Below are 12,806 nucleotides of genomic sequence, written 5' to 3'. Positions count from 1 at the left end.
AAGAAATATAAGGAATAAATGCCAGAACAGCTATTTAAATAGTGAATTAAAAGGTTACTTGTAACCTTGAATTAAAAGGTTACTATAGTAACCCACTGTTATATAGTAACCTTTTGCTTCTCTTGCAATTTGTCCTGGGTTGACCCCAATTTTGGCCTAAAATTACTGGACTATTGGGATAGTTCCAAAATCATAATCGCTAAGATTTAATATAATAAAACATAATAAGACCAGCTTGTCTGTCTGTAGTAAGTGTAAGTGTAATAATTTTGTCAGCTAAGGGCTTAAAAAGTGACAGTTTTGTTGTGATTCTGTGCTATCAGTCATTCTGAGCGAGGGTGACTTCACTCTGATACATTTTTATATATTCAACAGATATCTCATTTTGGGATGATTCTCTTTATTCATGATTTGATGAACAAGTAAAGGTTCTGTATGTTAGAAACAGAGCCTGTTTGAGTTAGATGCACACTCTGGTTAGCAGGCACTTTGTTCATTTGTTTTGAAATATTATTTTGAAGCAGTAAACGGTGACACTCTGCGTTGTCTGCCTTCCTGTCCACCTCATCGTCCCTGTGGTGTTTAACAGGTGGAGTGTGGCACTAACACTGCAGGGACCGGGGGGTGGGGGGGTAAAAGCGTCCTCCAAATGTCATATAACACTCTTTTTCTTGGGTTCCCTCTTTTACCTGCCTCCACCAACCTCCCAAGGGACTAATCTGTCTTTCACCACTGACTGCCCAGCTTAATGGCTCCCTGAGAGAGAGAGAGGGGATGGGGGGTAGATTGATTGACAGGAGGAGAGAAATGTGGTGGTGGTGGGGAAAAGATGGAGAGAGAGAGAGGCAGGTAAGGGAGAGGCATGTGGGGGGGAGTCGTTCAGAGAGGCAGCTGGAAACACATTCTGGCTTTTCCACAGACAACAGGCACACGTGTGGGCTGGGACACGGCATACCACATGTTTTCTGCTGGGCACCTCTCCCTTGCTCACTTCACTGTAAAGGCCGATCATACATTTTCCCTCGTTTTCTTTGTTGCTGCTTTTAATAGCATCGCCATGGAAGTGAAGCGTGGTTGCTAGGTAACTGGCTGGCGTCTGGAATGGTGTTTGATTGGTGGTCACACACTGACAGACAGTGCGGCCGAGTGCACGAGGGCTTGTGTGTGTGTGTGTGCGTGTGTGTGTGTGTCTTTGAGTGCCTCTCTATATAATCACACACACACACAAAAAAAAAAAATGTGCCTGCCATCATCTGTGCATTCAACATTTGTGATACCGGTGTACAGTATTGTATATCATATTGTATTAATAAGAAAAATGATTTTCCTCATTTATATTTCAAAGTTAAGTGGTATATTCACTCATACACTCCTCCAGTAACTGATTTATTTCTGCATGAACACACCTTCACCAGCCTTTTATGCCAGGAGAGAAGGACTGTAGGATTGTATTACATGTACAGGCTGTGTGTTATAAGATGATATGACATCATAGGGTACTCTAATGCCATCTAGAGGATCTTGTGTGTTACTGCAGCAGTCTTTGTCTCGCTGGTATACACGTGGCACCGCCAGACAATGATAAATGTTGCTAATACAATAACAAGCTCCTCTTGGCTGGGTAGCACCTGAAATGACAACCGTCAGCACTTACAGGATGAGATGTTTCTCATACGATTACCTCACAGAAATAAAACAAACACCAAAAAAAAAAAATAAATGCAACACACACTGCGGCATCTTTCTTCGTCTTTTATTCTGTCTCTCAAGGCAATCATTCATCACATTTCACACGTTCCTCATTTAAACCCAGAAATGTCACAGGTTGAGACTGGAGACAGCTGTACATAGACATATCAGTACATAGTTTCCTAGGTTTTCCTTGGTTTGCCTGTGTTATATTAACAAATATATACAGATATCCCGGGAAGAGCATTGTAATAATAATTAATTATTATTTCAATAATAACAATAAATTCAATAAATACTCAGTTTTCTTAACCACACAAGGAGAATGAGTTTGGGCTCACTCTTCTATCTATGGGATTGTCATCATCCCATACAAATAACACCCACACACGCATATTCACACATATACACACTCACACACACACACACACACAAACTCGCACCCACATAAATTTGCACAGTCAAGTAAATACCATCTGCAGCCGAGACTAACTGTGCAGGTTTAAAAAAAAAAAAAAAAAAAAAAAATAGCATAACAATAGCAGTGGGCTTATTTTCCCAGCTCCTTACAGCAGTCTGACAGGAGCACTGCGCTCATGTCCACCTTCAACAACAAAAACTCCAGAGCTCTGCATCGACTCGTCACCCTTAGCTAAAGCATGGTGTGCCGAGTCCACTAGTCCACAGAAAGACAAACGAGTTGCACATCGTGGCTATTAAAGTGCCACTGATGTTCAATACAGTAAGTGAGGAGAGCGTATCGACCCTCCAAATGATCAGGGATGAACTCGAGATTGAAGTCATTTACGGGGAATCAGGGTGAATTTCTCCCCTCGATGTTGGGTCAAACTGAACATCACCCATGGCTCTTATTTTCGTGACTCTAAGGTATGAGGAGTGGTGATTGCTAGTGAGGAATGTTTTTGTCAAATGTCTAAAAGACAGAGATGAGAATGCGTTATAGCAACCAGTGGTCTTTTTTCCCCCAAAGAAGTGCTGCGTATGTTGAGCAGCAAATCATCCACATGTTATAACATGCACTGAAAAACACCGGCGACACAAACACAAAAAAAGCAATCGACTGCGTTCATCCCCACATTAACAATGTACAGTATACACACATACACCCAAACAGAAATCCACCTGGGCTCACCGGACCTATAGAAAACGCGTTGCTGAGAGGTTACAGCAGGAATGGTACAAGCTTTGAGAAAATAAACTCTCTGTTTTTTTAACGGTACATGGCTGAGGATAAAACCAGTCCACCCGCGCTGTGAAAAAGGCTTTCCTTGTCCCTGTCTCAGTCTTCAAGAGAAAAGGATGACAGCCCCTACACAGAGAGATGAAATATGAGGATACGGTAAAAGGCAGAACAGCTACGGGGTGGGATAATGAGGATGCCCTTTCACTGGCAAACTCTTTAAAGCAATGACTAAATGACTAAATGCGGCGGGGTACTTCTTAGAGGTTTTGACTGAGGAGACAAAACAGGAAATTTCTGCGTATTTCTGCAGAACGGCTACCATGTATGCGTGCAAAATATGAACAAGGACACTCGTTTAAGAACTTAATGTATAATTAGTCCGGTCCCTCTGTGTCTCAGGGCAAAGAAAGAGAATTAATGTCAAGGTCAAACACTGAAGCGCTCAAACATTTCTCTGGCTCATGATCCATCCAGTCTTCTGTGTGGGCGACAAAGAGGAAAAAGATGAGTGGAGTGACACAAGCCGAGGGAGGGCAGCTAGAAAGACAGACAGAAAAAGCACAAGCAGATGCATAGAAATGAACAGGTAAATGGAGTTTAAAGGTGGCATTCTGGGTACTTCAATGGCTTTTTTAAGGTTTGAATTCAAATATTGAGTTTTGAGGGAAACGCAGCTTGGCCAAGAGCGGTCAACAATGGCTTCTGAGGGGAAACTAAGTGCCGGGGAAGGTAGGTGGGTGTGTACCGAGAAGACAGCGCACACGCATCAAGGCTTACTGGAGGCCTTCGGGACCCTGCGTAGGATAGCAGAATATAAGGGAAAGGGAGCCTCATTACGGCACTCATACTGAAGGGCACAATGAAGGGATGGCTTCCAAAACATACATGACTAGCAGGTTGGATGTTTGCACGTCAAGAGGATTCAAAGTGTGCACTTTCTGGGCTCAGACATCGGTAGGCATTCCTTATTCTGACTGCGACAAGCCCGAGCTGCGATGTCCTGAAACGGGCCTGTATGCAAACTATTAGGCTCGAAAATGTTCACCTTCCCCCTCCCACTAGGAGTACTGCTGTCCACACAGAGTGGCAGGTTGTAGCTGTCCACACAGGGGCACAGTGTTGTCCAAATTCTGGCCCTCCATGTCCATGTCCATCAAGTTCGGCTTTGCTGCGCTCGCACTGCTGTCCCCAGATCCGAGGGGACTGTCGCAGCTGCTGCCTGGCGAAGAGCTCAGGGTCCGCGAAAGAGAGCCCAGCTTCCAGGGGTCGGCTCTCACCCTGGCCGGGGTGGGCCGGGGCCGGGGGGCGAACTCTAGAGTCTTGGGTCGCTCCAGGGGGCTGATGAGGCAGAGGGGATCAGGGTCAGGGATAGGTGGAGGAGGGGCTTTACGGCGGTGGATGACTGGAAAGATGGTGGAGGGGTCTGGGAGTCGAGGGATATCCAGGGTATCCTCTGAACCTGGACGGTAAAAAAGAGAAAAAATGAAGGGAGAAAGCTGTCAAAGAGCCATTAGTGTTTCAGTCCTCTTCTAGCGACTCTAGTTCTACTTGGCTTGACATATACTGTACGTCTCCTTTACCTTTGTGTGTTGTGATGGTGGGCACTCCCGGTGGAGGAGGCATGGGCATGCTTCCGTCTGAGGGCGTCCTGTGATGTCCCAGAGTCTGGGCCCGGGGCCGTATTGCCCCATCTGATGGGGTGCGTCTATGTCCCCTGTTCATGGCCATGGCTGCAGACACATGGGTGGGTGTGAGCGACTGGTTGGGCTCCTTCTTGAAGCTCTCCGCCCGCAGGTCTAGGAGCGGGTTGAGGGAAGGGGCCGGAGTCGCAACTGGTATTTTGATCCCTGCCATGGGGGTCGAGGGGAAGTCGTCGGGGTCAGAGGGAAGTAAAGACTTGGTGGAATTGCAGTCGGAGAGAGAGGACAAGGAGAGGAGTGTGACAGAGGGGGAGGGGTCCATGCAGGGAAGGGTGGAGTCATGATGCCGGGAGAGAGACAGGGAAAGGTTGCGGCTGGGTGGAGAGGTGCTGCGGCGGAATCGTCCCGTCCGCTGGAACAGACCCTCCTTCTTTTTACGCTGCTCCTCCCGGAGGTCCTGCTCATCCTGGAGCACCTGTATTCACACAGCAACAGCAGGTCACATTAACACACCACATTTAAGTAGATCACCAAGCTAATGTCACAATGTCACAATATCAGCAGGTCGTTATAAATGAGCGGAAACTACAACACTACAACATTAAAACAGTACAATAAGAGAGAGTACAGCTGGGGTTAATGTGATCTTCCATTTGGTCCACATTCAAGTAATGTTAGGACTATTTTCATTCATTCTGCTCATGTGTACTCAGTAGTCACTACGGCGGGACTCCCTTTTGCATCCGGAACAGCCTGAACCCTTCGAGGCATGGAATCAAGTTGATGGAAACCTTCCACATGGATCTTGGTCCATGCTGACTCATACAGTTCCCGCAGATTGTTTTGGAAGTGCATTCATGCTGAAAACATGACCTCATCCCAACAGCGCTCTGTTAGGTTGAGATCTGAGGACTGAGCGGGCCAGGGAGTCCTGTCTCCATCGCCTTCCCGGTGCCATAATACATGCTGCGTGCTATCCTGCTGGAAATATCCTTTTGACAAAACCTAGTCTGTGGCCATGAAAATTACCTGGCCAGCAGCAATGTTCACACTGTATAGAGGGAAACTGGAGAGCAGAAACTAGGATTTATCAGCCCAGTTGATGTTTTTACACTCTTCAGTCATCCAGTTTTTGTGATCCCGTGCTCAGTGTAGCTTCATGTTCTTCTTACATGGCAATATTTTCATATTTTATACTTTAGATATTATAGCAAAGTACTGGTATAATATCTATAGCATAAAATATTACAATTTACAATATATGACAAAGTGTGCCACCAAATTGATGGGTTAAGGTTACGGTTAACGTGTTTATCTTGTTGCCACAGATGAAATGACATGCATGAAAAAAGTCATACCTCACCCTGCTTGGACTGCTGTCCATTATTTCTGCTTCCTGTTAGTCAATATGTAACAGAAACCTTTTTTTCATGTACTTTTGTGGCTTTGGCAGTTTTTGTTTCATTCTGTGTTCATGCATTGATGCTTTGTTTGACAGACTGATACAGACTGGTACAGTATCTTCTGGTAACCAATCACTGTGATCCCAATAATACATCATATTTTTTGATAAGGTAGTTGACTGTTTCCTTTGATTATTTCAGCCACATATTCACTGTAATTGTAATTACCAATATTATTAATATTAATTGCAGTAGTAATAGTAGAAGTAGAAGTACTAGTAATAATATTAGTAGTATGTATGTAAGATGATTGTGCTAATATTTCAGGCTATGGGCCTACAAAGGTCATTTTATACATTTGAGGAGCAAGTTTCCTTTCACTTTTAGGCATACTGCACACAGTACAGTGCACCTGCTCAAAGAAATACTAGCCCGTTTTCAATAATAGCATGGTGCTGTTGTTGAAGTACATGAAAGCCCTGGCCATTATTGGCAGTGGAGTGTTATGGCATCTCTCCCTTCCTGTTCACTCCTCTCCTCTTACCTGCAGTTTCCCCAGCTGCAGTAAGTCTTGTCCAAGGGCCACAGATGTCAGCAGAGAGGCACAGCCCAAAAACAGCAGATCGCTTTTCTTCCTTTGGCTGCAGCGACGCAGGGAGTCCTGGTAGCCCATCCCGGTCCCCAGGCCTCCAGGCCCCAGACAGGTGCCGGCATGGGACCCACCAGCGCCAGGCACCACACCGGGCCCCAGGCCGCTCCACAGGGACCCGGTTTCCTCCATGGCCCCGTTACTGCTGGGCTCCGAGGGCATTAAGGACCCGGGTGACTCCTCAAACTCACAGCACTCCTCTGTTGAGAAAGAGGAGATTAAAAAAGGGGGGCATGGAGAAAGGAAGAGGTGTGATGAGTCTGGCTGGTGTATGTTTGTGTGTTTGGTACTAACTTAGTGATGCAAAGCTCACGGCAAAAGGTCAAGACTCACCCATTTCATTGAGGCTGGAGAATCCAGCAGTCATGGGTGCATGTTTGGGGGACTTTCCCAGGTTAGGGGCGCTAGACGACCACACTTTGCACCCCTCACCCAGTGATTTCAGCCTGCAAGGACAGAGATATTAAACTATTACTGTGTTGTAGATTAAAAATAAAAACGAATGTCTGAGAAATCTAACAGAACAAGCATCTGTTTGCATATTTGTACATAAACATGCAGTGTACTGCAACATACTTGTCTTCCCCGCCGACCCTCTCTCTCTGGTGGGTGGAACTCGGTCCCCAGGTGCGTCCCTTTTTCTTGCTGGTGGAAAGATCTTCCTTCTTACAAACAGCACTACGGCCCCATGTCTTACTTCCATCACTTGGTGTCACTGCAGGACAGTAAAAATCCACATTACATTCTTGAGGCATTCACGCTCACCCTATCTAGTCAAATTGTCTTGACCTCATCTAAAGTATATTAAATTTAGCCATTTGTCAAGAATCTTAAAAAAAAAAAAAATTCACACACACATTAATGCACATGCACACACACACAGGCACACTCACATCGTATGGCTCTCAGTCTGGGTATGACCCCTGGGCTGGCAGGGGGCGTGGTGCTCTCGCTCCCCTGGGTTTTCCTCTTGTCAACACTGGGAGATGCCTGCACTGTGATCTTATGCTCAAAGCCTGAGAGAAGAAAAATACAAAGACAGTAAGAAAGAAAGAAAATGTAATTTTAAAATAATCATAACATTTCCCTTATTTGTCTGACGTTTCCACACATCAAGTGATTATAATCACCGACACCAGACACAATGAATATGTATAATTACAACAATTAGAAAGTAAAATCATAGTTGTAAAATGTTTTTTTCGGTCAGGGAAAAAGTTTAAACTTGTTTAAAGGAGGAGGGAAGTTGCCTTTGGCTTCAAAGTGCTCCAGGGGCATAAAATAGGCAACATGAGAAAATGCACTTTGTCATTGCTGTCGTATCTCTTGGTGCAATGTGTGTCCTAATTTCCAAACCAGAAAGAACAATGTTAAAATTAAAACACACATTTTTTTTCTCTGTGTAGTAAGTAATGGCATCAGACTGGGAGGTTGCCAGTTTGTGCACCTGATCCATTAGATTAACACAGGACTATCACGCCTGTAGGTTCTTCTTCCACCCACCAGAGGGCAGACTGATGCAGTTGCTGTCTCTGCCCAGCTTCAGTAATCTGCTCTTCTTGAAGTGGCCCTTCCTTTTCTTGACCCTGGGTTTCTCCTGGTACATCTGGTGGATGATGATGTTCAGCTCTCGCTCCACGATGTCGATCTCCCTCTCTGCCAGCTCCTGCTCTCTCCTTCTCAGCTGCTCTTCCTGCTCCCGCTGCTCCTCAGCTGCTCTGGCCAGGGCCTCCTCCCAGGACCTGAGCTCCTGCAGAGAGGAGACAAGAGGAGACAAGAGGAGACAAGAGGAGACGAGAGGAGAACGGATGTTAGATTGTACATGTTAGATCATTACAATGAGATGCAGTGTTAGTATAGCAACTATAACACCTCTCCTGGCAAAGTGCTTGTTGCTAAGCAATAGTGACATGGTGAGATACCTTCCACCCTACATATGCTATGTGATTTTATCATGTGCTGTTATTTACTCTCCAAAAGCTGAAACCAATTTAAATTATGTTTTTTGGACTATATGAGCATCTACATGTACCTAAAGTCCTATACCCATCTCTCCAAATGATGTATTGCAGCAAATGGCTTATTAGGTCTCCAGTCAAAGGTGATAATGAAGTGGGTCTATTGATTATTTTCCAGTGAGAGTCTGTCCACACCTTTTCTTTGGCCCTGAGCTCGTCGAACATCTGCTGAATCTCCAGCCTCCAGTCTTCCTGTAAGGAGTGGAAGGACTCCAGCGGCATCTGGAACAATGCGGACTGCTCGATGGCCAGCAGCCGCATCAGGATGCTGGTGAAGGAGGGTCTGCTGTGCGGGTTGGAGCTCCAGCACTCTGGACCAAGCGGACAAGAGGAGCAGAGCGTCAAAAACAAATTAAACAGCAACTTAAGAAAATAACAAGTGAACTAGAAACGCAGATTGAATATTATTTGTGTATTCATCGTGTTTTTGTTTTTTTTTTCAGTTAATCTTTTGTTTTATTATTGTTTTCGTTTGGGCAACTTATTTTGTCTTTTTGAAACATATCCTATACTGTGCAACTCTTCTTCATACATGAATACATGAATGTATTTAGTAAATGTATTTATTTAACTGTTAAGGTTTGTTTGATGTTGTCTTATTCTTGTGTCATATTTTGTGATTTTTAAATTGTTGTGCATTTTTTCACTATGTGGACCCGAGGAGGACTAGAGACCACTTTGTGGAGGTTAATAGGGAACCAAATAAATAATCAGTGGAGAGACCTGCAACACTATAGGTGCTCTCACTAAATTCCAGTTTTATTGTGACAATCTGAATCTGAAAATAAAAAAAATGTTTTGATCCAAAATGTTATCATAAAGCTGTGGAGTTCATCAGCGATGCACAGTGATGCTTGTTTTTCCACTCAGTCGGTCTGAATTAACCTTATCTGGACCTGAAAACAGACGTGTGTGTGTGTACTTGTTGACTATTCTGGATCCAAATAATGAATAAATAATGAAGCCTCTATGAGCCAGCAGATGTCTTACAATTCATGTCTGGCTTTAGTCTTATATATTATTACCCAGTTTTGGCATTATGCATTGCTGAACAGAAAATATCAGTAAATATGTCAAGTGAAATATAGCTGTGCTTTGCATGGGACATATGCAGTCGCATCAGTGGGAGGTAAAATGCACTGGAGAGGCAACAGAGGGCACAACAGCACAATGTTGCCACTGTTGCAGCCGAACCAGGACTGAAATTTTTTGTTATTTTCTGCTTTACTGGCACTCCTGATGGAAGGGACGGGAGGACTGGGAGAGAGCAAGATGGGATGACATATGGCACTTTGGATCATGAGCCAAACCCTAAATCGTGTTGTGGGAACACTGTATGTACCTAATCTGTTGAGCCACAGAGTGAGCCCAAGCCGCACTGAGACACCGAAACCTCACCATAATATTTAGCACAACCAAAACACAATTAAAGGTAGAAAAAGCCCACTAACTGCTCATTTGAATGCTACAATCTTATTTGTTTGAAAAGGGTCGATGCAAATCAATGAACTAAAACATGAATGTGCCAGATTTAGCCATTTGATTTTCATCTGTGGTCCCTGAGCAGGTTTGATGGTGTGAAAGGAAACATAAAAGGTAAGACAGCACATGAAAGGAAAAAGGCAAAAACACAACAACACACAACACCGCTCCTGCGAATGTTTTTCGCACCCTAACAATGTTCATGACAACGTGAGAAGAGACAGGAAAAAGGTTGAAGAGGAACGGAGTCTGGGAGAGAGAAGGAGGGAGAGAGAGAGAGAGAGAGGGAGAAAGAGAGGAGATGAAAGTGAGATGGTGACAGGAATAAACAGAGTGGAGAGAGCAGGGAGGGATGACAAAGGAGAGATTAACGGATGAACATGGATAAGATGAAGGAGAGGGAGAGAGGGATGAGGAGGAAAAGAGCTTTAGGAGCAGAGTGAGAGGGAAGAGGAAGAAGGAGGTGACTTTGAAGTTTGCTGCCGGGCACACAATATGAGAAATACTGCAACAGCTACCTCCTCTGATTATGTACAAAATCTGGCCCGGAGCTAACCTACCCTGCTTTTACACATCAAGAAAACCAGCTTGGGAATACGTTAATGAGTCTGGACTTTAAGGCAGGTGTGTTTAAGCCGAAGTGAACTGTGAAATAAAAGCCTGTTAACACATTTATTACTGTTAACAGAATGGTGCTGGCATTATTTTCACTGGGAAATCTTCCCTCAAGACTTAAGCAAACGGAGTAAAAGGTTTTTAAAGTCATGAGCTGTGAGCACAAAGATCAAAATAATACAAAATCTGAAACTCAACGGCACTGCCTGCCTTACAGTGAGTCAAAGTGTCTTCATAACGCGTTTGATGTAAAATCTAAAAGCGATAACACCAAAGAAAAGTGCTTGACAACAAAGGGATGAATGGAGCTCCAAGAACTGAGAGGCTCCAAGATTCATTCACTGCAAGAACAACTTATCATATCCAAACAAAGCAACAGTCCACAGTGCCGAAATGGTTGAATCAGCTGGAAAAATGAACATCTGTGGGTCTTTAACTATCATGTGACACCAAGCACACACTGTCTATAGCACATGTGACACTGTAAAGATTGTTCTCCACAAGCGGTTTTGACTTTCCAGCTTATTTTATTTGATCAATTACCAGAGGAGGACTTGAGGCTGAAAATTAATCAGCTTTGAGAATTATTCATGAGAAAAAAAGAAAAATTTGAAAAAAAAAATAAATAAAATCAGAGAAACCGACATGATGAGAAATTGTATCCCAGACTGAGACAAGATGTTGGATACCATTTTCACCTCTTACGCCCAGGGGTTCAGCTCCTATGGGCAGCATTTCCTGTTAGCTTAGCATAAAGACTTAAAGTCTATGGGAGTCGTTAGCCTGGATCTGTCAAAGTGAAAAATAAACCTTACAGCAACTGCAAAGCTGTCTTATTTACACTGTCTTGGATTAAAAAAAAAAAAAAAGAACTAGACTAATTTGAGGAGAGGTTAGATGGTGAAACTGTAACCGCTGAACACATTTATCCTTGACCCACGCTCCACTGAAGGTGTAGGGAGATCCAGCACAATTTGTCCAATTTAACTTCTCCTAAAATTACTTCTTTTTTTTTTTTTTAATTCCAATACGTTAGCTGGAATTAGCTGGATGTACAGAGGTGAAAATGGCATCCAACATCTTGTCTCAGCCTGAGTGAGTCAGGGTATTTCGCCCAAAACGCTGGAATATTCCTTTAAAGTGACTGTGGTCGTACCTCCCAGCAGCTGAGCGAAAGCCTCTGGGCAGGTGGAGGGGATGGGCAGCGTGAGCTTGTTCATGGCGACGCCGTAAGCCACCGCCAGCGCGTCGATCTCCCGGTATGGAACCTCCCCGGTCAGCAGCTCCCACAGCAACACACCAAAACTGAGAAGAGACAAGGAGGGTCAGCACAGACAGAGATAACAAAACACTTCAAACCGGCTAAAAGTGTCTTCACAAGACTGAAACTACCAACTGGATCCAATGGACAGCAGATGGAGTGATTCTGAGTTGGCAGGAAGTGAACATCTTCTACGACAGAGAGTTTCTCTAAAGTCTGATAGCCGAGGTGATTCCAGTCCCAAACCAGCCCTTGCCAAACTTCTTCATCTTAAGAACCCTGATTTTCTTCCCTTAAATTTCGGGATCTGGGTCTATCAACTCTTGATCTACATTAATTCAACTGAAAGTGATATTATTCCAAAACTAAGATATTTGAATCGATCTCTCCTTTGTGTGGTAGATGTGGTATTAACGAAGGATCACTATCACACTTCTGGCACTTTGTAGTATTAGGTATCTTCTGCTGTGATGGATTTAATTGGGTTTCCAAACAACAGATGATAATTGGTTAGAATATTTGGTTGCTCTGACAAGGCGAGGGTCCTTCCTTCCCTCCCAACAAAAACAGGCTCTCAAGGCAGGCATGGTTGCCGCTAAAAAACAATTTCGATTTTTGGAGAGGGAATTCACAAAACTATCTCCTAAAGGTGGTGGAAGCCATTTTTGACTTTGCTTGATGAGACCAAACTGTGTTTCAAAATCCAAAATCCAGACTCGAAGTCGACAAAAATCCTTACTGTCATTAGCTTTCAGATATCACAGAGGCCCGGCACTGAAGGACCATAGAGAGAGTTTTCATAGAATCTGAACAAAGTCTCAAGCGTACAACAGCTGTGTTTTGAC

At 44.1% G+C, this 12,806-nt stretch overlaps 1 protein-coding gene across 2 annotated transcripts in view; it reads right to left on the bottom strand.

The window, feature by feature from the left end:
- Positions 1-1,737: 1,737 nt before the first annotated feature.
- map3k10 (mitogen-activated protein kinase kinase kinase 10) overlaps positions 1,738-12,806 on the bottom strand; it is a 36,898-nt gene continuing 25,829 nt past the window's right edge. The window contains exons 3-11 of one of the 2 annotated variants that reach the window (XM_030067763.1): positions 11,857-12,005; positions 8,739-8,914; positions 8,089-8,335; positions 7,479-7,601; positions 7,162-7,300; positions 6,919-7,031; positions 6,481-6,785; positions 4,474-5,008; positions 1,738-4,352 (exon numbers count right to left, since the gene is read on the bottom strand). In XM_030067763.1, the coding sequence (XP_029923623.1) occupies positions 3,952-4,352; positions 4,474-5,008; positions 6,481-6,785; positions 6,919-7,031; positions 7,162-7,300; positions 7,479-7,601; positions 8,089-8,335; positions 8,739-8,914; positions 11,857-12,005 (2,188 nt within the window). In that variant the 3' untranslated portion in view covers positions 1,738-3,951. Of the gene's footprint in view, positions 4,353-4,462; positions 5,009-6,480; positions 6,786-6,918; positions 7,032-7,161; positions 7,301-7,478; positions 7,602-8,088; positions 8,336-8,738; positions 8,915-11,856; positions 12,006-12,806 lie in introns of both variants that reach the window. The other variant, XM_030067764.1, reaches the window with a different exon arrangement.

Source organism: Myripristis murdjan, chromosome 13, assembly GCF_902150065.1.
Source record: "Myripristis murdjan chromosome 13, fMyrMur1.1, whole genome shotgun sequence".
NCBI classification, from domain to species: domain Eukaryota; kingdom Metazoa; phylum Chordata; class Actinopteri; order Holocentriformes; family Holocentridae; genus Myripristis; species Myripristis murdjan.
The sequence above is the reverse complement of the archived record's forward strand: the minus strand, read 5'-3'. Positions and strand labels throughout refer to the sequence as shown.